At 45.3% G+C, this 25,992-nt stretch overlaps 1 protein-coding gene across 3 annotated transcripts; it reads left to right on the forward strand.

Moving 5' to 3' along the window:
• Positions 1-1,044: 1,044 nt before the first annotated feature.
• Positions 1,045-25,826, forward strand: cpt1cb (carnitine palmitoyltransferase 1Cb). Of its 3 annotated transcripts, none has more exons than XM_035398796.1 (19): positions 1,045-1,167; positions 8,315-8,457; positions 9,090-9,229; positions 10,512-10,683; positions 11,107-11,208; positions 11,738-11,875; positions 11,981-12,058; positions 12,556-12,663; positions 14,690-14,777; positions 15,077-15,272; positions 16,759-16,947; positions 17,058-17,163; positions 17,640-17,756; positions 19,463-19,627; positions 20,184-20,312; positions 20,877-21,032; positions 21,537-21,650; positions 23,219-23,311; positions 24,167-25,826. In XM_035398796.1, exons 2-19 carry the CDS (start codon positions 8,317-8,319, stop codon positions 24,296-24,298), a joined length of 2,364 nt encoding a protein of 787 aa, XP_035254687.1. In that variant the 5' UTR covers positions 1,045-1,167; positions 8,315-8,316; the 3' UTR covers positions 24,299-25,826. The 3 variants fall into 3 exon arrangements, with proteins under 3 accessions (XP_035254687.1, XP_035254686.1, XP_035254688.1); XM_035398795.1 differs by having other exon boundaries at positions 1,053-1,216; XM_035398797.1 differs by lacking the exons at positions 1,045-1,167; positions 8,315-8,457; positions 9,090-9,229 and adding an exon at positions 9,874-9,899.
• The last annotated feature ends 166 nt before the right edge of the window (positions 25,827-25,992 follow it).

The following is a 25,992-nucleotide window of genomic DNA, read 5'->3' on the forward strand; positions in this document are numbered from 1 at the left end:
GATCCGTCCGTAATTTGTAGACACAGAGTTGGCGGGTTGGCACAGGGTTTTAGTTCTGAATTAGATACTAGATTAGGTCTGAATAGTGTTCACTGTGTGAACTAAACTGTGTTCTTGGCTAGAAATAGCTGTACAAAATAAGTATTGTACCTTACTGAACCTGTGTTTAGCAGTTGTCTATGACCATGAAATGCACTTTTTGTACGTCGCTTTGGATAAAAGCGTCTGCCAAATAAATGTAATGTAATGTAATGTAATGTAAGATATGAATTTCAAGTTCACTTTGTGCTTGGCTGCTCTCTACTGAACTCATGTACTATTATGCCCGCGTATAGCGTTTGGTTAGTCCACGTAATAAATAATGACCAAATCTTACTGTACAGTATAAAATAGCCTATAAGTCGCTTTCAGGATTAAAAAATCTTTTAAATTCTCAGCTGAATAAAACAAACGTATTTGTACTGTTGTACTTTTGTACTGTTTTGAAATAGCTACAAAAACATATTTCACTTAAAACCACGAGAAAATTCTCAGGTTTCAATGATGCATACTCTATGCATTATTTGGTCATTTCATAAATAACGTCCATTTACACTAGCTTCACACTGCACTACCGTGGTAGTTATTGGCGGTACATCAAAATACACCTGAGCAGTATTGCAAAACTATAATGTAAAGCACAGGTAAAATATTCTTGTCTTTTTTTAGTGTTTTCTATTAGTTATATATATTTTATAACACAACCGTGGAAGTACCGGTTGGATGTTAGACTAGAATAGTTGTTCTCTTAAAATAAAGTAACCAAATAGAGTAGCCTACGTTTGAATTACCACGCTCTAAAATTGTCTCGTAAATGTTAAATATTATACCAAATTCCACTTAATAATACTAATATTTTCTTACATAATTGTTTTTAAATTGCCACAGGCTACACTGACACTAGAACACTAACATCTGTGAATGGAAGAATTTTTCTGTTTAGGTTTGTGTGTGACGTCTTCAATGTCACGTGATTACGTCCCGTTTGTCACTATAGAATCTGAAGCTCCACCCGCCAACTGCACTTGAACATTACAGTCCGCCTGCACGGGCTTTGATCCCGGCGGATACCCTCGGACACAGCCTGAGCCAGCAGATCTAAGGGGAGACCAGCCTGGTTTCGTTCGGGTACTCCATACCTTCTTATATCATAATCGACATTTCCACGAATTTTCAGGTATTCGCTTGAAAATGGCAAAACGTATTTGCTTTTCCATCACTGGTTGCGTGTGAGGTGTTTATCTTTCTTCATGCTTGAACTATTGCCTACATTTTGTGTGTAGGTGTGGTTTTAGGGCATGGCAACGTAAACGTCCAAGATGCTTGAGTCATTTTGATTCACTAGGTATTAGTACATTATTCGTAGGCTGTGTTAATAACAAGGAAGCATGCATGCTTATTGAGTCTAATGTGTGGATATTATAGTTGTACTGTATGTATTCTGTGTTTAAGAGCCATAGGCTAGGTTGCCTCTATATGATATCGAGAATGCTGTACATTATGTAGCTAGTTGCATATTAATTGTTCGCGCGTCGACGCGGTAAGCGAGTGCAATCATTGTGCTGTTTTGGAATAATACCTCAATAATACCTTTTTAATAGCCTGAAATTAATGGCTAAGTGGTATCAAGTACAATATCTGCATCATTTTTGTCCTTACAACTTTTTAAATTATAAAGCTGCCATAAGAATATTAATTGCACGTTTAGTCTATGCTGAGATTTAAGTGTTACAAAACAAGTGTAAAAATAAAGGAAACACAAGTTTAGTTTTTCTGTTGATTTCATCTTGCTAAAATCAGGGGGAACCCCAAAATCAGTATATTTAGACCTAAATATTGTGTGCCGTATCATTCGGTTGATCCGACTACTCCAGTAAGGCAAAGTTCATCGCCGCGGTTTAATGCGACCCACCCAACTCGTTTGACAAAATTCTTCGTTTGAGGAAATATCAGCCCAATATATTATGCTTCAAATGTATCCAGCAGATGCAAAGTCTATACTTTTAGAGAGGAGCATATGCATATTTTGACTTTGGGCTTCTTTATTGATGGATGTGGGAATGTCCCACGCGCTAACAAGCAAACCCCGATTACATACCAATTATGTTTTGGTTATGGTTGTAACTCATAATTAGTTTGCATAGTTTGAGCGGCGGTTGTCTATTTCAACTATGAACCTTTGATATAGTGTCGTGTTTTTTTCCATTGTTGGTGGCTCGTTTTCATCAGTAATGTCTATTAATTAACGTGAACCCACGTTTATTTCTCTTATGACTTTAGGCCTGCTCAGCTTTGGGGTCATTCTCAGAGCAAACACCCTCAGGCAGAAATGCACATGCGTACAAATGATATTTTCTATATCATTCCGCACTTTTCTTGACCACGTGTAAAATAATATGGTACTGATTCGTTGAAAATATATCTGGATATAAACATTCTCAGGTTTAATATGTGACTTGCGTCTGTTATTTAGTGTCTTGGGTATTTTTATACAACTGCTCTCATGCAAATGCCCCTTCCTGGGTCATCTGAGTTCACTTTTTTTGGATGCAAGTTATTCTGTTGACAACAAACATTTGGAAAGTTTTTTCTCGAGCTATCGGTAGTCTGCGACAAGGTAGAGCAAGTTCTTGTGACTTTTTTTTTCTATGGCAGACCTGTTTGGTTGCATTTTATAGTCTTCATTGGCTCCATTACCATCTCTCTCACCCTGACAGCGGGCATGTTCTTTTTGCTAGGCACCTATTCAGTTTAACAGCACAGAAATGTAGATATTGTTTAACTTGTTTTTATATAGTTTTCCCCCGTATATGAACCACCCTAACGCTTGTTAATTATGCTATGAAAGGCAACCCAAGGTCCCTTTCTCTGTAGTCTACATCTTTAATGTACTGAGGTTGACAACTTTATGTCCACGCACAGAAAGCAGATTCATATTACCTCTCAAGGAAATTACAAAATATTTTTATCGCAGCTACACTCATGACATGCAGAGAACTGACAAATAAAGGAAACACCAACCACAATATCCTGATCTGTGAAGCTCTCAATCCAACTATAGTATCCTGATCTGTGAAGCTCTCAATCCAACTATAGTATCCTGATCTGTGAAGCTCTCAATCAAACTATAGTATCCTGATCTGTGAAGCTCTCAATCAAACTATAGTATCCTGATCTGTGAAGGATAATTAACCAGCAGTTGGAGAGATCTTGGCTGATGTGTGAATCTCATACAAATGGAAAATTCACAGTCTGGGGAATCTTAATTGCCTAGTTCAGGTATATTTCCTGTTGCATACTTGTTGTTTTGGAATTTAAAGCATTGCCCATTTGTGGAACAGAAATGTGCAGTAAAGTGCCCGAGGGTGTAACTGAGGAGTGTATATCAGTGGTGGAAGAGCCAAGAAAATGTCCGGTAGTTCCTGTAGTGCAGTCTGGCACTGGGCTCCATATTCACTGAGCAATCAGATGTATAGATGCGATCCGGTATGGTAAACAATTGGCTCTGATATGGGCTGATGTAAGTTTTCATTACATTTAACTGTAAGCTTGCACATGAAATTTCATGGAATAACATATGGACCCGGACCTGTCTGTGTAGGTTTTAAGATGGGAGACAGTTACTGGGAAAAGTTTGCAGAGCGAGATAATGGATAAATGTTAACCCTATCCACTGTGGCCCCCTAGTGGTGGGATGTTTGACGTCCCAATTTTTTTATAGCGGCACGACTGAGCTCCAGGTGCTGGGGGCCTGGAAGCTGTGTGTTTACCTGTGGATCATTCACATCGGCGGGACACTTGTTCATCAGTGAAAATGAATGAACACAGGTTGAGACCAGTGAATGGTTTAAAGGGAAGGTTTCCCTCTCTGTTTTCAGCTCAGTGACTGTCAGGAAGTGAAATCAGATGGTGTAGTGCATGGACAGTGCAAATGCTTGCAGACACCGCGGTCCCCAGTACCTGTTGTTGAGTAGTGCTGATATTTCTCTGAACCGGTCCAAAGTGAATGGGGTTAAAAATGTCTTTGTATAACGTTGGTTGGGAGGTTTGTCTTGCTTTAGGGAACGGAGGAAAACCAAATTGAGTTTTGTGACCCTTCTGCCAGATGCTTTAGTCACTGGCATGCAGTCTATGTGCAGCTTATACTGGAAGTGCCTGAAGGCAGGAGGTAATTTACATACAGACAAAAATGAAAAGGGTCCAAGGATGGGCCCTTGATGTTCTGTGGAACAAATATATGTAGAGGGAGGAAAGGAAAGAGAGAGAGAGATGGAGAGAATTATGCCATTACCCTTTACTTGTTAACATTCATAAAAGAGCATTCAAATTTTGGATTAATCTTAAACAAAGAACCAAATTCCCTCCAATATAAGGCCTTCCTATACCATGAGCTAAGCCCCAATAGAAGTCCTTTCAGTCAGCCGGCTCTGAAACTATCGAACCAAGCAAATAGCAACACTAACTATGACCAGTTTCAGCCGAGCACTGCTTCAATTAAAATCAACCAATGAATAAATCAAACAAAAGATTCTTATTTGGATAACGACAAAACTACAAAACAAACTAGATTGCTAAAAAGAAATTACGAATTGGCAGAATATCTCTTCACTGCCAGAGATATGAAGCAGAGACAGATCCTTACCAAATACAGACTAAGTGATCATAGCCTAGCCATTGAAACAGGAAGACACAAACAAACCTGGCACCCCAAACAGGGGAAGATATGTGATCACTGTGAGATAGATGAGGTTGAGACAGAAGTACACTTCCTGCTACACTGCAACAAATATGCTGAAATTCACAAAAGAGTTCTTTGGAAAAAATGAAAATAATACATCCAAATTTTGCCACACTTCCGGATGAACAATAATCTAATCCTAGTGGATGAAGGACACACAGCCCCACTAACTGTGCTGTATGTGACAACCTGTCACCAACACAGAAGCGCAATGACTGTCGACACCAGCAGTTAATTATTTACATACTGTGCACTAGATGGCACAAATATGGCAGTATGTTAATGTTTCTGTTTATTTCATGTATGTGAATAGTGTATGCATATTAGTTTACAGGTGATATAGTTGATTTTATTATTATTATTATTATTATTATTATTATTATTATTAATAATAATAATGATAATAATCTATTTTTGGTTATTACTGTTGTTCTTTGTGTGGCAGGCTCATGGGTGTGGGGATTCCACGTCACCAATTCAATAACTAAACACGCACACAAAACACAACTGAAGTGCAATTGGGTGATTTATTAGGGAAAATTTTCACAAGGAGGGAAAGGGGGAAATTTAGCAACCAATCCAAAGTCCACAATCCGTTCTCGTTGTCCTTTTTCCATATTCCAGGGGTAATCCAAAAAAACCAGGTCCTTAGCCAAAACAGTTCGGTACACAGCGGGGTTTGTCAAACAGTCTAGGTCACAGCGGGTAATCACACAGATATTTTAGCTTTCTCTCACTCTCCGCAACACACGTTTCCCTCACGGTACTTTGCACTGTTTGTGCAACCCACTTCCCCTTTTATCCCCATGCACTTAATGGCTTAATGAAGCCCAGGCTTTCCTCGTTGGGGCAAGAAGTCCATATAAGGCTCGGGGGTGTAGCCAGCGGGCTGCAACATATCTGCCCTCAATTACCACTCCCCTCACCTCTCCCTGCCGTCTGCCACATTTGTAACTCTTGTTTTGGCAACACTGCATGTCACCCCGATAAAGCACCTTGAGATGCAGTGGTTATTTTCTGTGCTAGCTGTCAGGTGAAAAATGTGCGCTGTGTGTTGTGAGTGGAGCTACTACTGCAGGCTGTTCCCAGTAACACAGAAAGTCCGGTTAGGCGGTTGAGACAATAGGCCTATCCCGCCACACCTCTTCGGTACATTACCTTGTAAGAAGGCGGGTGTAAGCCTCCCTGTACACACACTGACTCAGCGTACCGGTGTTACAAGCTCCTGGGCCCTCATGCACTGCAGTGAATGAACTGAAACTATGCACAGGATATACAGCAGTCATGCAGTAGCCTAATGCTCTTACAGTTTTAGAGGTCCAGGTAACTGGAATCAAATTGTGGCGATATTCCATATTATGGGCAGCAGTGTAGTATAATGCGTAAGGAGTTGGTCTTGTAACCTAAAGGTCGCAGGTTCAAGTCCCCGTTAGGACACTGCCGTTGTACCCTTGAGCAAGGTACTTAACTGAAATTGCTTCAGTATATATCCAGCTGTATAAATGGATGCAATGTAAAAATGCTATGTAAAAGGTGTGTAAGTCGCTCTGGATAAGAGCGTCTGCTAAATGCCTGTAATGTAATGTAATGTAATGTGTCTTGGTAGCCTGAACAACAACTTAGCTTAGCCTTTTGGGCCTTTGTTATTGTTGCAGTTCGCATAAGGCTACTGTGGCAATGTCGAGTACATCTGTGGTAGTTAGGCATGGTTTATTTGGCAAACTAGTCCTTTCGATATCTTACTGACGGGTGGGTGATGGCGATGAGCTGCACAAATCACTACAAAAACACTCAGGTATCAAAAACAAAAAAGAATGAAAAGACTGAGGATGAACAAGGAAGTAGTGTCATTCGGACACTCATTTTAAATACCTATTTTCCTTTTGAAGTGTTTATCATGAGAATCTTCATTGTTATTTCTATTAGGAGAAAAATTATCTACTATAGTAGCATATGTTCATTCTTTTGCTTGTTATGAGTCATTAGCATTTTATTAGAAACCAAAATGAATGAATGGACTTTTAATAAAACAGTAATTAAAAATAGAAGAAGCCATGTAATTTTATATTAAAACAATGTGATAAGGAGAAATCAAGAGGCTGTTTCTCGCTGTACTAATTTCTCATAGAGAGAGAGAGAGAGAGGAATGGCAGAGAGGGGAGAGAGAGAAGAGGAGGAGGGAAAGACAGAGAGAAATAAAGAGGGGGGAGAGAGAGGAGGAGGGACAGTGACAGAGAGAGGGGCAGCGGGAAAGAGAGAAACCACTGTTGTCCCTATGAGAGCTCCACTGTGTGTAGTGTAACTTTAGCTTGGTAATATAGACCCAATGAAGGGGGTCAGTCATGCATTCAGAGAGAGAGAGAGAGAGAAAGAGTGACAGAGGGAGAGAGAGAATTGAAAGATTAACTCGTGCACACGAAAAGAACATTCAGAAATTAAATTTCATCAACCAACAGTCCCAAACAAATAAAAATAAAAGAAAATAAAAATGATTAATAAACAAAAAACAGAAAGTCAAAAAGAAAGACACAACAAATCATTTTGAACTGTACAAAGCACATTACCTTAGCCCCAAATAAGCGAGAGAGAGAGAGAGAGAGAGATTGGCGCTGTTAATGTTAATGCACTGAGCCCTCATTTGTGTGCGTGTGCTGAGGAGGGGTGTAGCTAAGCGATGTGCGGCTGTGGCTGGGAATTCTCCCTCTCTCTCGGCACCGGTGCGGAATATCGTCCAGGCATTCCTCTCCGTGCCCTCTCGCCCCCTCGCCCGCTCGCCCGCTAGCCCACGCCGGGCTCTCCCTGCGCGTGAATGGACAATGCCCTGCAGCGGCGGTCCTGGCGCAGGCCGGATAAACGGCGAAACGTGCCGCCTCCGTCCCCCTTCTTTTTCACGCGGAGTATCCCAGAATGCACCTGGCGCTCTGGAGCTAGCCTGCGCTACACTGTTAGCAAAGGTGTCGCTTAAACCAACATCTGAGCCAGCTAACAAATTGCCACGGGCGAGGCTCGGGTCACAGAGCGACCCAGTTGGCAGCGAAGTTGGCGTGAGTGCAGAGCCGCTCCCTGTTTGTAAAACTGGAGAGAACTCCCCCACCGGTGTGTCCTCCTGAGTAGTGAGACGCCGCCATACATTTTTTGGGCCATTTGAAATGGCTTCGCTGGGACAGGGCTTCTCACAGAGCTGGTAGGCATGTGGAGGGGAGCCACTGCTATCTCAACTGATAACTCGTTGAATGTCGGATGACTTGTTTTGTTCCTGTGTCTCAGAAACGGTGTACACTGTAGGCTAATGTGCTACTCGCTGTATCACAGAAATGGTGTACGTTAAAGGCTAACGTGCTACTTGCTGTGCCGCAGAAATGGTGTAGCCTGTGGGCTAACGTGCTACTTCCTGTGCTGCAGAAGTGATCTAGCCTGTAGGCTTACGTGCCAGTTGCCATACCACAGAAATGGTATGGCCTGTAGGCTAACGTGCTACTTCCTGTACCACAGAAACGGTGTAGCCTGTAGGCTAACGTGCTAATTCTTGTGCTGTAGACATGGCGGAGGCGCACCAGGCAGTCGCGTTCCAGTTCACCATCACTCCAGAGGGCATCGACCTGCAGCTTTCCCATGAGGCCCTCAGACAAGTGTACCTCTCCGGACTGCGGTCCTGGAGGAAGAGATTCATCCGCATGAGGGTAAGTACTGTGTGTATGCGTGCGTATGTGTGTGCGTGTGTGTGTGTGTGATGGCATGTCCATCCCTGTTCTCCTGGCTCTTTGTCTCTGAATGTCTCACTCTTGTGTCGGCGGGTATGTGGATTACATAGAGAGGACCAGGGTCCTCCGTAAATAGTTCTCTGTGCCCGCAGGCGTGTGCATTCTGTATTGATTTTGCAAACCACTGTCATTGCTGTGGGTGTAGCTGGAAGGAACGTTTCCCTCCCTTATTTCCTTTGTGTTTGTGTAATCAATCCCACAACAGGGATATGAGGTAATTAACATTTTTCCAAAACATAAACGGAACCTGAAGGACTTGTGTTTGCTGGTGCAGGTGTGGGAAGTGCCTTTACATTACAGGCATTTAGGAGACGCTCTTATCCAGAGTGACTTACACACCATTACATAGCATTACATACATTGTATCCATACAGCTGGATATATACTGAAGCAATGTGGGTTAAGTACTTTGCTCAAGGGTGCAACATCAGTGTCCTACTCGGGAATTGAACCTGTGACCTTTAGGTTATAAGACTAGTTCCTTACCCATTACACTACACTGCTGCCCCAGTGCTGTTAGCTGAGCCGCGTTTTTCTCCGTCTCTCCTCAGAACAGCGTGATCTCCGGCGTGTACCCCGCCAGCCCGTACTCCTGGCTGTTCGTGGTCGTCGCCATTTTGGCGACCATGTACACACGCTCGGACCCCTCCATGGGCCTCATCTCGAAAATCCAGGAGCACCTGCCCGTGAGGTAAAAGCCATCCCTCCCATCGATTGGTTCGCTCTGCGTTTGGGTTTTTAATGCCACGCCCTCCTCCCCCAAGCCCCCCCCCCCGCTGTTTCCCCTAATAGTCAGGTTTTTATTGCCGCTCTTTACCACACCCTCTGCTATCGATTTGGGGGAGCCAGACAAGTACGTGCTCTCCTTCCAAGCACGTGATGTCACCCGCCTCTTACATACTAGACCACGTAGCCCATCCATTTACTGGAAACAGTGCCTTAACATGAGCCACGCCCTGTGTATTTTTTAAAATGTCGATTTCCATTCATGTACTACTTCAGTTAAATTTGTTATTCGTTGTATTTGTTCTTTTTTTAATTGTATTTGTACTTTACAGTGGCTTTGGGTTTGCTATGCCTTCTCTTTCTGTATTCCTATCTGTTCTGTGACCTCACAGCTTCCCCGTTTTGTGGAATGTAACTGCGACGTACAGTCAGGAGCCCCTGTATGATATTAAAGACATATTGATATATTAAGATAAAAACTTATTAGAAGCTGTGAAACTCATTTGTGGAAAAAATAAGTTCACTGGGTCCATTTCTGTCTCACTCTTTCTTTCTCCTATCTCTCTTTCTGCTCCATCTGTCTTTCAGTGAGAATGTGCTTTGGGAAGTACTCTGGTAGTATTAATGATACTAATGTAAGTATTATTATTAGTATTACTTTGGCAATGCTGTACGTGTGTGGTCATGGTAGTAAAGCATATTTGAATTTGATTTTAATCACCGCCTGACCCAGTACACGGGGTCAGTTGGTGAGATATCTTGAATATCAAATTATGAATCTGTGACTGTTACTCCATTTTAGGATTGTGTTATGTTTGTAATTGTATGGGTGCTTTGGTAACATTGTCATGCCAATAAAGTAATTTCAGTTTGAGTCCAAGGATATTGACAGTCTGTCTCTACCTCCTTCTCTCTTTCTCTCTTTTCCTCTCGTTCTTTCCCTCTCTCTCCACCCCTCTCAGTCTCTCACCTTCTCTCTCTCCCTCCCTTCAGTAAGTTGATGCTTGTTTACCTCTCTCTTTCTCTCTTAAATTCAGTTCTATAATACTATAATATTGGCATGACTGAATGGGACAATATTGCCAAAGTATAACATAGAAAAAAGACACAAGACATCAGTAGAACTGCAATCAGGGAAAAAAAAAATATATATATCCTTCTCCCTCAACATGCAGAGTCAGATGGTTAGGGTTAGGGTTAGTATATGTATTTATCTCTCTCTCCCTCTCTCTCTCCCTCCCTGTCAGCGAATCGCTCAGCGTGCAGAGTCAGATGGTGGTGTTGGCAGTGCTGTTTGGGACTCTGATCTGGTTCTCCTTCATCTTGGCCATGCGCTTGTTCCTGAAGATGCTGCTCTCCTATCACCGCTGGATTTTCGAACTGCACGGCAAGGTCTCCGTCACCACCAAAATCTGGGCGGTGAGTCTCTTCAGACCCTCACACTGTACACTTCCTGTTCAGACCCTCACACCGTACACTTCCTGTTCAGACCCTCACACTATACACTTCCTGTTCAGACCCTCACACTGTACACTTCCTGTTCAGACCCTCACACCGTACACTTCCTGTTCAGAGCCTCACACCGTACACTTCCTGTTCAGAATCTCACACCGTACACAACCAGTTCAGAAACAATCACTTAACTAAAATATGACTGGCAGTATATGTATACATAAAAACGTACACGTGTGTATATGCTTAAACGTCAATTGTAGAATAGATTAGTGATGTAGTGCGGAGTCAAAGGTGTGTATATATTTGCAAGCTCTCTCTCTCTCTCTCTCTCTCTCTCTCTGTCTCTCTCTCTCTCTCTCTCTGTCTTTCTCTCTCTCTCGCTGTCAGGTGCTGATCAAACTCTTGTCAGGAAGAGAGCCCTTGCTCTACAGTTACCAGTCCTCTCTTCCAAACCTGCCTGTTCCTGCCGTCAAGGATACAGTCAGAAGGGTGAGTCAGGAGCAGGACATTCCCTTCAGAGGAGCTCCACCAATCGCAGAATTTGTTGGTAACAACAATTTGAACAAAGCTGTTGGTAATTGGTGGATACTCTCTGTCTACTTCCTGACTAATAACAGAAATAAAAAAATAAGTATAAGTCATCATCTTTTGCATAGATACCGGAGTGAAGTTTCGCCAATCGTGGACAGTCATTGGTGGGTCCTTTTTGGCTATACTTGTGTGAAGCCTTAGGATATGAAGGCAGTATAGCCAGAGGTTATCCACCAATAACCGTTTTCGGTGTTCTGTTTGTTGTAAATAACACACTCTGTGATTGGTGGAGAGCTACTCTCTGGTTTCTATGTGAGAAGTAAGGACTCTCTCCCCTCTCCCCTCTCTCCCCCTCTCCTCTCCCCCCTCTCCTCTCCCCTCTCCCCTCTCTCCCCCTCTCCTCTCCCCCCTCCCCTCTCCCCTCTCCCCTCTCCCCCCTCTCCTCTCCCCTCTCCCCTCTCTCCCCCTCTCCTCTCCCCTCTCTCAGTTCCTGGAGTCCGTGCGCCCGCTCATGAGCGCCACAGAGTTCCAGCGCATGACCGCTCTGGCTGCGCAGTTCGAGAGCAGCCTGGGCAGCCGGCTGCAGTGGTACCTCAAGCTCAAGGCGCTCTGGGCGTCCAACTACGTGAGTGATTAACCGTATTGCACGCGCCGAACACGCTAGCTGCAGCGCTGTGTGCTTAAAATGGCGTGTCGCCGTCCTGACCGTCGGTCTGCCCGCCCCCCTCAGGTCAGCGACTGGTGGGAGGAGTACGTCTACCTCAGAGGAAGAAGCCCCATCATGGTGAACAGCAACTACTACGGCATGGTACGAGCTGCGTGCATACCCACCAGCAGGGAGAGCAGCTGTGTTATGAGTCATGTACCGACACACGCACACGCACACACGCGCTCACTCACTCACTGACTCACTCAATCATTCACTCATTCACTCACTCGCTCATTCAATCATTCACTCATTCACTCACGCTCACTCACTGACTCACTCACACTCACTCACTCACAAACTCACTCACTCAATCATTCACTCATTCAATCACACTCACTCACTCTCTCACTCACTCACTCCCTCACACACACACATACTCACTCACCCAGCTAGTCACTCTCTCACTCACTCACTCACACTTACTCACTCAAACTCTAATTCTCGAATTCAAATATAGCGACGCTAGGTATTGCATGTGTAATTTGCATAATGATATCAGCACAGTCAAAGTGAAACTTTAATACATAGAAATAAAACAGTTGTATTTATAATGACCTCTCTCTCGCTCTCTATCTCCCCCCCCCCTTCTTTCTCAGGACTTCCTGTATGTGACCCCCACTCCCATCCAGGCAGCCAGGGCAGGGAACGCTATCAAGGCCTTTCTGCTGTACAGGAGGAGAATAAACTTGGAGGAGATGAAGCCTGTGAGTTCTATCCCAGTGCTGTGGCATTGTGGGTAATGTAGTACTATTACACTACTGATCCACTGGAGATAGCCTCACCTGCCAGGCTCTGAACCTTATGGTACTGCGAACCTGACTGGTCCGACGTGAGATGATTCTGCCCCGCTACACGGGGTGCATTTGCTAGTGATCTGATGACCGCTTCGTTGAAGCCTGATCTCGAGTGGACTGGACTCCAAATGGAGGTCATGATTCAAGCCGCACTGGCTAAAACCGGCTAAAACCGGTCCGATGGCAGGGAGGCCAATCAGTGAGCCGATAGCGTGGCGTTTCGGAGATAAGCAGGCCATTGTGCCATTGTTCCGGACGCTGCTGTTCACCCGCAGCTCAGGTGTCTCCGAGGCCCTCTGGAATGCTGCCCTTCAGGGTTGGGTGCGGAGACTGTGGATTTTTACGGGCCTGCTGCCTGTAATCATGCCATGTTTGCCCAGCATTCCTCCCTCAGCACGATTTCAAAAGGGCCGTGTTTACAGTTTTCCTCGATTGCTAACACATTAAAACTGGTTCTTTTAGCAAAAACTCCCAAATTATTACTTCAGTTCTCAGAGGACCAACACATCTCTCAAAACTATAAACACTTTTCACTTGTTTTAACACATGCTGAAAATTGTTAAACTTTTTCTGCAAATCTCTACAAACAAATGCTCTCATGAATCACTGGTTACACACTGTGCTCATGCAACAAACACTAGTAGTCAAAACAAAGTCATCACAACCTAAACTCAGGTAACACACCTTTCTCTAGGTGCAAACACTTGGCAGCAAAATTGTTTACACACCGGTCACAATCTCTGGATCAGTAAATAGGGCCACAGTTTGCTTCTGTGTGCTTTTGAACAATGGGTCCTCAAAATGGACAAGCTGTCCAAAGATCAGGAAGACAAAGGTGACGAAGAGGCAGGAGACAATTTGTCCCAGACGAAATACGTTCCACCTTGACCATGTGCTGGTGCATGGTATGATGATGAGGGAAGCTGGACAGAGAGTTCAGCCAAACTTGAATTGTTTCACAGTGGCATCCATTGTCCATACTTTCAGACAAGAAAACAGGTACTATAATTTACTGTAATGTTACATATTGTATCTGCTGTACTACTGTGAGAGGATATGCTGTCTATGTAATGTTGAAGTGTATTTACAGACTATATGTTCTTTAGATTTTATTGCTGTTTTTGTTTATAGTGCTGCATATACTGAGTTCCTTTTATGAATGCTACTCTCCTTTGAAAATACTACATTTTTTTGTTCCTTCAACTGTGTTGTGGTTACTGTACAGTACTTTTCACTCAGCATCACTTTTCAGTACTACAGATAAAATATTTGGAAATTTGCACACTCCCTCATTTGTTAGTAGTGTAACATTGCAAAGATCAAAATCTGAAAACCATAAAATAAGTAGAATAACCAGGAGAAAATAACTCCTTACACACTGCTATAAAAGGTTTTTGCAGTAGTGCTTTGAATTTATCTCACTGGTGTGAGGTAATCTACATTGTCTGTGTTTTCGATGGCTTGTGTGTGCCATTTGAAGGCAAAGTTTAATTTTGATGGAAGAGTATATGTTTTTGAGAAGATAATTTGAGTTTGGCATGGATGTTTGAGGTTTGTGCTGATTGATGTGTAGTTTTGGGATTGTGTTAATAGTTCTGAGAAAAAAAGGGAATTGTTTCATTAAATGTGTCTTAGCAATCAAAAAAAACTGTAAACATCAGACGGCTTGTTCCACTATTTCTGTCTTGGTAAACATCCTGTTATATCAACTAATCTGTACATTTTCATTAGCCGATTTGTTGCTGCCCGGAGTTCACGCTCTGGCAATTTTCATATCGCCAAACAGTATTTCGAACGTTAGCCAGTGAAATCAAATATTTTGGTCCTAAATAAACCGCAAGATTTGGTTTGTTTCCACAAATATGTTAAAGCCTTCACTCTCTCTTGCTCTCTCCCTCTCTCTTCCTCTCTCTCTCTCTCTCTCTCTCTCTCTCAGAGTCGTATTCCAGGCACTGTTATTCCTCTGTGTGCTGCTCAGTGTGAGAGGATGTTCAACACCACGCGCATCCCAGGAGTGGAGACCGGTAATACACAGTAACGGCACAGCAACCACACAGCAACCATACAGCAACCGCACAGCAACCACTCAGTGACCATACAGCAACCGCACAGCAACCACTCAGTGACCATACAGCAACCGCACAGCGACCACACAGCAACCATACAGCAACCACTCAGCAACCACTCAGTGACCATACAGCAACCACACAGCAACCATACAACAACCGCACAGCAACCACTCAGTGACCATACAGCAACCGCACAGCAACCATACAACAACCACACAGGAACCATAGAACAACCCCGCGCTTCTCTCCGTCAGACACCCTGCTGCACTGGAAGGACAGCGACTACGTGGCGGTCTACCACAGGGGGCGCTATTTCAAGCTGGGGGTGTACCGGGCCGGGAGGCTCCTGTCGCCCAGAGAGCTGGAGTTCCAGATCCAGAGGATTCTGGATGATCCCTCGCCCCCCGCCCCCGGAGAGGAGAGACTGGGGGCCCTGACTGCAGGGGACAGGTGAGCCACCGAGGGACAGGTGTGTGAGAGAGATTCCGGTGTCAGGTCGGGTACAGACCGGTACCGGTGGGACGAGGTGGTTATTCAGGTATCAGGACACAGTCAGGTCAGACAGAGACAGGTTTATGGACAGGCATGGTCAGGTGACGCATAGAGATGACCGTCTGGCCAGGTATGGTCAGGTGACACATAGAGATGACCGTCTGGCCAGGTACGATCAGGTGACACATAGAGATGACTGCCTGGCCAGGTATGGTCAGGTGACACATAGAGATGACCGTCTGGCCAGGTACGATCAGGTGACACATAGAGATGACTGCCTGGCCAGGTATGGTCAGGTGACGCATAGAGATGACCGTCTGGCCAGTTCGGTCAGCTGACACATGGAGATGACCGTCTGACCAGGTACGTTCAGGTACTACAGAGGAGGATATGAACAGGTAGGGCTCGGTGACGCAGAGACAGAGCTAGCTACCGCTAAGCGAGTTAGCAAGGCAGGTACAGACAGGTGTAGCTGGAGAGATGGAGGCAGACACAGTATGGGCTTTCCCTGATTTCCTGGTCTGTTTCTGCTGTTTGCTTTCGGCTCAGCAGGTAGCGGTGTGCGCTTTTTATTTCCTAACGGATAGCGGTTTTTTACTGACCGCTATCAGTGCTTCAGCAGCTGCGCATTGCAGGCATTTAACAGCATCTCTTATCCAGACTGGCTTTCAGAGCTTTTAATGTAACCTGGCGCAACTCGTCTGGAACTCACCCACGCTGATATTATCAGCACGTTTCCCAGAATAGCTTCTTGTGTGTATTGCACCTCTTCATGCTATGTAAATATAACTCTTTATAAGAGGACGGATACGGAATAAGAACAGTGAGGGTAAGTAGTACCCGGCTCAAACATACAACTCCCCTGGAAATCAGGGCTGTAACCTTAAGGTTGCATGCCCAGCTCTCTAACCATTGCGCTACACTGCCAGCGCTAGCTGAGTGTAAATCCAGCAGGAAGCGCACAGGGCTTGAGTAAGCCCAGCTCTCTAACCATTGCACTACACTGCTAGCGCTAGCTAAGTGTAAATCCAGCTTGACGCACATAGGGCTTGAGTAAGCCCAGCTCTCTAACCATTGCACTACACTGCTAGCGCTAGCTAAGTGTAAATCCAGCTCGACGCACATAGGGCTTGAGTAAGCCCAGCTCTCTAACCATTACACTACACTGCTAGCGCTAGCTAAGTGTAAATCCAGCTTGACGCACATAGGGCTTGAGTAAGCCCAGCTTTCTAACCATTACACTACACTGCCAGCGCTAGCTAAGTGTAAATCCAGCTCGACGCACATAGGGCTTGAGTAAGCCCAGCTCTCTAACCATTACACTACACTGCCAGCACTAGCTAAGTGTTGATATACACTTGTAGCTCCGTGTAAGAGAAGCGCTGTGATTATTTTATTATTAATATTGTGAATATTAATAATAATAATCTGCCATCTTACCCAGGGAGCCCTGGGCCCAGGCGAGGAAGCAGTTCTTCGGCGCCGGGGTGAACAAGCGGTCTCTGGACTGCATCGAGAAAGCGGCCTTCTTCGTCACGCTGGACGACGAGGAGCAAGGCATGATGGGAGACAACCCTGCCGGGAACCTGGACGCGTACGCCAAGTGCCTCCTGCACGGGAAGTGCTACGACAGGTAGGCACGGGGGAGGGGTGCGGGGAAGGGGGGGGGGGGCTTTGGTTGTGGGGGTCACATGGTCACATGAGCGATAACGGTCACCTGTCTGTCTTTCTCGTCTCTGCCAGGTGGTTTGATAAGTCTTTCTCCCTGGTGGTGTTCAAGAACGGGAAGAACGGTCTGAACGCAGAGCACTCCTGGGCCGACGCCCCGACAGTGGCCCACCTGTGGGAGGTGAGGTGTGGGAAGCGGGTTTGGAGGGTTTGGAGGGTTTGGCGCTTTGGGGCTTTGGGGGGGGCACGTCTGCCTGTCAGTCCTCGGCTGGAGGACCGTGTTAATGGAAATGTTCCAGATTTGACTCTGGTCTGCATTTGCAACTGCTGAATTTACACATGGGCTACTTCACAGTAAGAACTAAAGCATACAGAGATACATAACAGATATAAACTATTTCATCCATAAAGCTCATTAATAGTAAATAACTATGTACAGCCGCAGCCAGTTATGATGATCGGTTAATAACCCTTCCCATGATGCCTTGTGCACATGATATTAGAGATTTTGTATGTGATGTAAGAAGCAGTTTTTTATTCATGGTTGTTAGTTGTTTTTTTTATTTCTGAAGGTCTGTGAGCTGTGCTTGAATGTACGTAGACGCGTCCTGGGGGATGATGGGATTCATTTTCTCTTTACTTCCCGCCTCTGTGCAGTACGTCCTGGCCACAGACACCTTCCAGCTGGGGTACGACGGGGAGGGCCACTGCAAGGGAGAGCTAGATCGCACCCTGCCCCCTCCACAGAAGCTGGGCTGGGACATTCCCCCCGAGGTGAGCCAGGGTCACTCTGCATCTGTGGATCTGTTATAGAAAAAAAAACATTGTGATTTAAAACACAAGTTGTTTTCAAAACTGCGTTTAACTGTGGCTTTCGTTCCCGCGCCAGTAATCATCTAGGTAGTATGTACTTGTTTCTAGCAGATAGTCTGTACTCTGTCTGTAACAGATAACAGATACAGTTCTAGTCTGTACTCTGCATCTGTAACAGATATAGTCCGTACTGTGTCACTAGCTGTTAACCTGACCCTTCCTTAGCTGGTGTTGATAGGCTGCAGTGGGTTGACTGCTCAGCTCATGTTTATGCCAATGCTTTTAAAATCAGAGGCATCAGGAAAAGCTGCTCAGCTGAAAAAGCCTCCTTCCTTTTACAATCTGGTGCACGCTGGGAATGAGAATTCCGAGGGATTTCACTCCAGGGTCGTGTCCGAATCAGCGCACTTGCCTACTATTGAGTATTCAACTTGAGTGTGCTAAATAGAAGGCGGGCGCACAGATTGGGACAGGGCCCAGGATGTAGCGGGAGTGCGATGGGGCGGATCTGGGCGATGCTGAAAGCACAGGGTGAGTGTTCGGTGTGTGAGTGTTGGGTGTGTGAGTGCTCGGTGTGTGAGTGTTGGGTGTGTGAGTGCTCGGTGTGTGAGTGCTCGGTGTGTGAGTGTTGGGTGTGTGAGTGCTCGGTGTGTGAGTGCTCGGTGTGTGAGTGTTGGGTGTGTGAGTGCTCGGTGTGTGAGTGCTCGGTGTGTGAGTGTTGGGTGTGTGAGTGCTCGGTGTGTGAGTCTGCGCTTGACGAGCACCTGGGCGCTTCTCACCTTTATTGCGAGTGCAGACAGGCTCACTGTGCCTCAGCCTTCCAGTCTTTACCTCACGCCTGCCCGCCTGTGTCTCTTTCTCTTTCTCATTTTCTCTCTCTCCCTCTCTGTCTTTCTGTCTCTCTGTCTGTCTCTCTCTCTGCTTACTCTTTCTGTCTCTCTGTCTGTCTCTCTCTCCACTTACTCTTTCTGTCTCTCCACCTTTCTCTTTTGTTCTCTCTGTCTCTCTTTCTCTTTCTGTCTCTATCTTTCTGTATCTGCCTCTCTCTTTCTTTCTCGGTCTCGCTGTCTCTCTCTGTCTCTCTATATTTTTCTTTCGTTCTTGCTGTCTCTCTCTCTCTACTTTCTCTTTATCTCACTTTCTCTTCCTCCTGTGGAGCACGTGAGCATGTGTTGCTTTTGAGAAGCGGACTGTCAGTCGGACTGTCCCAGCACTGGCCAGGGATGGGACGATCTCAGTCCCCCCTCCCCCTCCCTCCACAGGGGAAGTGGCTCAGCTTCCTTTGGGGTTTTGCAACAGAGCCGTTTATGTTCTTGCACAAGGTTTGCCTGCTGTAGATGACAGTGCAAAAGTGATATAGAGGATCTCTGGCCTGTAAAAAGTCTCTGTCCTCTCTCTCCTCGTCTCTTGGTGGCCACGTGGTGGGGAGCAGACAGCGCTCGGTCTGGGTCCCTCTGTCCCAGTCAGCAGCACCGTGGTGGGGAGCAGACAGCGCTCGGTCTGGGTCCCTCTGTCCCGGTCAGCAGCACCGTGGTGGGGAGCGGACAGCGCTCGGTCTGGGTCCCTCTGTCCCAGTCAGCAGCACCGTGGTGGGGAGTGAGCAGCGCTCGGTCTGGGTCGGCGTGTTTTTTACTGAGGTCTCTGTCGTCCCTCTGTCTGTGTCCCAGTGTGAGGAGCAGGTGTCCCGGTCCCTCGCGGTGGCCCAGACGCTGGCGGACGACGTGGACTTCCACATAGTCCCGTTCCGGGACTTTGGGAAGGGGCAGGTGAAGAAGCACAGGATCAGCCCCGACGCGTTCATACAGCTGGCCCTGCAGCTGGCCTATTACCGGGTGAGCCAGCAGGGGGCGCTCCTGTCCCCTCCTGCTTATGTTACTGGATCATTTTGAAGACCCCGTGAAATCTAAATCATCATTTTCTATTGTTATATTGCACATAATGAGATTTGAAATGAGTTATATCATTCTTATTATGCCCACCGATAGGAGTATTTGGTATTTGTCATCAAATGTTGGTCTCCTAAGCAACGTGGCAATTTGCATTTCAGCCAATCAGCAGGGTGTCCGTTTAGTCAGCTGCCAATCAGAAGTCTATTTGAAATGAATTTCTTTGCAGCACAGACACCCCATGCCAGACCTTCAGCTCTGGCATTTTGAACACGCTTGCTTTATATCGAAAGGGAATATTATTATTTTCTTGTTTGAGGAAAGTAAGTGCACGTCTTTGTCTTGTGGCTTGTTGAGTTTAGCGATCATGTGTAAGGATCGAGCGATTGAACAGGGGTGTTTAAGGGGAGAGCACAGCGTCCGTTTACGCGGCCCGGACCGGACCGGAATGTTATCGTTCCATTTATTTAAATGACTTTCGCCCCCCCACCCCCCCCCCCAGGACAGAGGAATGTTCTGCCTGACCTACGAGGCGTCTATGACCCGTCTGTTCAGGGAAGGGCGCACCGAGACGGTCCGCTCCTGTTCCAACGAGAGCTGTGCGTTTGTGAAAGCTCTGGAGAGCGGGCAGGTAAGAGCTGAGCGCTCAGCGCGTTTGTCAAATCATGGAATGGAAATTACAGCAGGATGCTGGGCGGTACAAGACACTGCTCATGACACCTGCACTAAAGATTGTACCGCAATAAAATTAATTTCTGCCTTATTCCAGGTTTTGTTCGTTTTTGCCATGAATGTCGTAGGGAACAAATAAAGAGGGAACAAAATAAAAAAACACATGGCTAGCTATACACTAAGATCTCATAAGCAGTTGTTGACAATTCCACAAACACATTTGGTACATTTTCCACCTTCCGTAGTTTAATTGCATGTCCCCTCTCATGTTTATTAGTGTCTCTAAGGACATAGTTCAGTAGAGATTATGCAATTCTGAAATAAGCAGCCGGTGGTGCCATGTGACCGTTAACAGCAAGAATGTGTCTAATGGGATTTCCACACCACGTCTTTCACACAGTTTTAGATGGCTGTAGATGTGCTCCTCAGATACTTCAGGGTTTTTCCCCCCCTCTGTCTTTAATGACTCATAAGTATGCTTCGCCTTTAACTGCTCTTACATGCTCTGTCCTCTGTCTCCCAGGACACGGAAGTATGTAAGCGGCTACTCCGATTGGCCGCTGAGAAGCACCAGAACCTCTACCGATTGGCCATGACAGGATCTGGCGTCGACAGGCACCTCTTCTGCCTCTATGTGGTCTCCAAATACCTGGGAGTGGACTCTCCTTTCCTTAAAGAGGTGAGAAGGATTTTCTGAACCGCTTGACTTCACAAAGCGAATGCGTCTCTGTTCGTTTGCACAGTCCACAACATTGATATCGCAAAGCAGTTGAGGGAGGTCACAGTTTTGTCTTGTGATAAGAGTTGATAAGTGAGTGCACGTGCCTGCATGTGTATTGTCAAATAAAAAAATAAAAAAAAGTTTCCATTGTTTCCCAAGATAACCTTTTTACAGAGTTGAGCAATAAAGTAAGACTAATCGCAACAATAAGACTGTAGTCTGTAGGGTAAATATAAAAATAGATGAGGAAGATTTTAACGTACAGTCATAGTACACTGGCAGCTCAGAAAAACAATTCCATATTGCCTAAAACAGGCTTTGACAAAATCAAGTTGTGGGAGCAACATTTTTTTAGTTTCCTGAGGGAGCATTACAGTATTTATGTATGTATATATTTATGGGTTTACTGTAATAGCCTGTAGAGATTGTTCCACATGTCTGACTCCTTGCTCTGATTGGCAGGTGCTGGCAGAACCGTGGAGGCTGTCCACCAGTCAGACCCCCGTCCAGCAGGTGGAGCTGTTTGACCTGGTCAACCATCCGGAGTACATCTCCTGCGGAGGAGGCTTCGGCCCCGTCAGTACCTGAGCCTCCCTTCCTCCATCTCTCTTTCCCACTCTTCCTCTATTCTTTGGCTTGCGTTATGGCCGTTAAAAAATGTTTTCAAACTGTACGTATCCAGGTAGTGTCTTTATTGGTTTCAGATTCTCATAACAACCAAAACACATTCCTTTAAAAGCCAAAAAGTCATCAAGGAAAATCACGTGTGAAAATTGTGAACAAAATTGTAGACAAAACATGTGAAAATGAAGGAAAACCCCATTCTTGACTTAGAACCAGTTCTCTATTACAGGGATGATCTGGGGAAATCTAAGTGGGTCAGGAATGCCAGGGATTGTTCAGCCAATCAGATACAGGGAGGAATGATAAGGAGATGAAATGAAAAAAGAGATTTTATTTGCAGAATGTGGTCAGGACTCTGGAGTTAACACCCGTATTTTTTCAAGAAATACAAGGGCATCTTCTCTGATCTCAGGCCTCCCATCGAGATACTAACTAAGCGCACACCTACATAGCTTCAGCAGTTAGCCATGAGAAGGGTACAGGGTGCTATGGCTGCTTAGCTTCAGCAGTTACCCATGAGAAGGGTACAGGGTGGCATGGCTGCTTAGCTTCAGCAGTTAGCCATGAGAAGGGTACGGGGTGGTATGGCTGCTTAGCTTCAGCAGTTAGACATGAGAAGGGTACAGGGTGGTGTGGCTGCTTAGCTTCAGCAGTTAGCCATGAGAAGGGTACAGGGTGCTATGGCTGCTTAGCTTCAGCAGTTAGCCATGAGAAGAGTACAGGGTGCTATGGCTGCTTAGCTTCAGCAGTTAGACATGAGAAGGGTACAGGGTGCTATGGCTGCTTAGCTTCAGCAGTTAGCCATGAGAAGGGTACAGGGTGCTATGGCTGCTTAGCTTCAGCAGTTAGCCATGAGAAGGGTACAGGGTGGCATGGCTGCTTAGCTTCAGCAGTTTGACATGAGAAGGGTACAGGGTGGCATGGCTGCTTAGCTTCAGCAGTTAGCCATGAGAAGGGTACAGGGTGGTATGGCTGCTTAGCTTCAGCAGTTAGACATGAGAAGGGTACAGGGTGGCATGGCTGCTTAGCTTCAGCAGTTAGACATGAGAAGGGTACAGGGTGCTATGGCTGCTTAGCTTCAGCAGTTAGACATGAGAAGGGTACAGGGTGCTATGGCTGCTTAGCTTCAGCAGTTAGACATGAGAAGGGTACAGGGTGCTATGGCTGCTTAGCTTCAGCAGTTAGACATGAGAAGAGTACAGGGTGGCATGGCTGCTTAGCTTCAGCAGTTAGCCATGAGAAGGGTACAGGGTGCTATGGCTGCTTAGCTTCAGCAGTTAGACATGAGAAGGGTACAGGGTGGTGTGGCTGCTTAGCTTCAGCAGTTAGACATGAGAAGGGTACAGGGTGGTATGGTTGCTTAGCTTCAGCAGTTAGTCATTTTGGAAATCTCAGTATCATTTATTTTTTTAAATCTTCATGTCATTTTTAAGATTTCAACATCACCTTAAATCGATGTCTTTAAACTGTCGATGTCGTATCTGAAGCGTCACTGTCGTCTGTTTGTGCGTCCGTCTCAGGTGGCGGACGATGGGTATGGAGTGTCCTACATCATCGTGGCAGAGGACATGCTCAACTTCCACGTCTCCTGCAAGCACTCCTGCGCGCAGACCGTGAGTGAGCCGCCGATCTCTCGCAGACACTGCAGCACTGACGCAGCGATAGCACGATAGCACGCGCGCGCGCACTGGCGCGGAAAATCTCATTCAGTCTGAGACACTGTATGACCAAAAGTAACTGGACACCCCTTGGTCTGGGGCTGTTCATGGTTTGGGCTAGGCCCCTTAGTATCCCCTAGTGAAGGCAAATCTTAATGCTATAGCATGCTGTCACATTCTAGACGATTCTGTGCTTCTCCAACTGCGAGCCAGGCCTAATCGTCCAATCAGTTCCCAAGTTCACTAATGCTCATCAGGCTGAATGGAGGCAAATCCCCGTAGCAATGCTCCAACATCTAGTATAAAGCATTCCCAGAAGAGTGGAGGCTGTTATAGCAGCAAAGGGTCGACCAACACCATGTTAATGCCCATAATTTTGGATGAGATGTTGAATGTCAGGTGTCCACGTACTTTTGGCCATGCAGTGTATGCATATCTAGTTCAGAAAGTGTGCGGTATGCTTTCTTCCTCTTTGAAGTAGTACCATGAATATCTAGAGTAAAATTGTGTAAACATCCAATGTCTTTGCACTGGATTATCTAGTGCCTGTTCGCTCAGAACAGGCAAAACCAGGCGTCGGACAAGTAAAACTGCTCAGTTACTAACGCTTAACGATTTCTATATTTTTACAACATCTGACGGTGCCCGATAAATAATAAGTCAAATGTTATTACCGAGGCGTCGTGTTTTTCTGTGGTTGAACTAGCCATATAGCCGTATAGCTTTAGCCCCGGCTAGTAGGTTTCTTACACCAGGCGCGTGTGTGAGTAAGCCTGTACCCCGAGCCCTGACTCTGCCCTGTGTCTTCAGGATGCTCGCCGCTTTGGAGCCCATATCAGACAAGCTCTGCAGGATCTCCTCTCTCTGCTGAACACCGACAGGAAGGAGCAGGTCGGAGCAGCCAAAGCCCCAGCCCCAGAGACCGACAAAAAGACACGCTGAGCGACCTTTGGGAAACGGAGTCCCGAGTCATCGAGGCAGATATTATACTCAGATATTATTATATTAATGCCAGACCAATGCAATGACGTGACTTACTCTCATTATCACATTGTTAACTCTGCAAATTGTGAAGATTGCTATTTATTTGTCGGATTTGCATCCTATAATCGTTTTGTTTTTGATGTTCAGGAGGTTGTGCTTGTGGAGAATGTGGGTGGAATGACGTCGGAGGGTGAAGAGGTATTAACGAGACTGTAATATGGTACAGATGTGGTGAGCAGTGGCGTAGCGTTTGTGTTTAAGGGGGATTTGGGTTTTGAGTGTTTCTCCACCTTCGTCTGTGTCTCTGGCAGTAATGTTACACTGTTGAGTTGCACTTGCCAGAACTTCCCCCAGTGTAAAGATTGTTGTGGAGAAACAAAAGAAACGAACAAGATTTCTGAGTTTAAGTGCTGTCAGAACTGTAAAGTGTAACTGAAATTGTTATTCTTAACTTTTTATGTTTAATTATTGATTCTTGTTTCATCTTGCACTGATAAAATACCGATCATGTACCAATCAAAATATATGGTATTGACGTAGTAATCTACTTGATTGTATGGCTGTGGAATTGTAGAATTTGGGGACCGCGTGGACAAAGGTGTGTAGTTGTTGCTGACAAATCACCTTTCGTTGTGCTTTCGTTTAAAAAAAAATGATATGCTGTTTACAAATACAAGGGCATTGCTCTGTTCTAGTATACACGCTACTTGTTGATTGAAAAGGCTTCTCTATTTTGGTCTTATTGGTTGAAAAATGGCACAGTAGCTCTTGGGTCCAGTCCGTGGAACCTCATACAAGCTCCCCGTACAGATGACCGGTCGTAATATTAGGCCACAGAGACGTTGTATTTAAGTGTGTCCTCATTCTGCATGGGTCATTAGAGCTACATCAGTGTGCGGCAGTGCAGTATACCAGCATTTTATAGCACACAGGCCAGCTAAGATGTGTCTTGACTGAGTTGGTTATCAAGTGCACTGGAATGGCATCTCTGTAGCTGGACATTGTTTCCATGACTCAGGACTTTTGTACCAATTTGAACAGGCCAAGTACCTGCACTGTGTCGTGTGAGCGTTCTTGTATAACCAGGAACAGTTATTTCAGGGAAAACTTGTCTTTTTTTTCCTATATCATGCAACTGAAACAAAACAATGCAAGATTTTTATTGGAAGGGTTTTTTTTAAGTTTGGGGTTTTAATCTGTTTATTTGTGCATACAGCCGTCTGGAGATAAGTATCACAAAAATAACTAATAACACGATGCCTGTAACTGATCACGTACATTCTTTTCATGTATTTCTGTTTGTCTCTCCTTTTCCCGATTCCAATTCAACCTTTGTACTGTTGATTTTTAGCGGGTGCTACAACACATTCTATTAAAAACCTCTAACTTTATAATGCTGCTTTTATTTATTTTTACAGTAATACCGGAATTGGAAAAACTATTAAATACGTATATATGTTTGTACAAATAAACTGGATCCACTGACTCCTGGCTTTCTGTGTATGTGCTTCTCACAGTCATATAAAAACTGCAAAAAACAGAACTAAATGGAATAATTATTGTCCAGCATTACACAACAAAGGACAAGTTATGAAGAAAAATAAATTTATATCACAGGCGTTTAGCTATTTACATTGTATCCAATTATACAG

This window comes from Anguilla anguilla, chromosome 17, assembly GCF_013347855.1.
Source record: "Anguilla anguilla isolate fAngAng1 chromosome 17, fAngAng1.pri, whole genome shotgun sequence".
Lineage (NCBI taxonomy): Eukaryota > Metazoa > Chordata > Actinopteri > Anguilliformes > Anguillidae > Anguilla > Anguilla anguilla.

Excerpts from the sequence above, each read along its gene's own strand:
- cpt1cb (XM_035398796.1), top strand. The coding sequence starts at position 8,317 with ATGGCGGAGGCGCACCAGGCAGTCGCGTTCCAGTTCACCATCACTCCA. Across the intron at positions 21,033-21,536 it reads ACTCTCCTTTCCTTAAAGAG|GTGCTGGCAGAACCGTGGAG; the intron begins GTGAGAAGGATT and ends TCTGATTGGCAG. Across the intron at positions 21,651-23,218 it reads GCGGAGGAGGCTTCGGCCCC|GTGGCGGACGATGGGTATGG; the intron begins GTCAGTACCTGA and ends CGTCCGTCTCAG.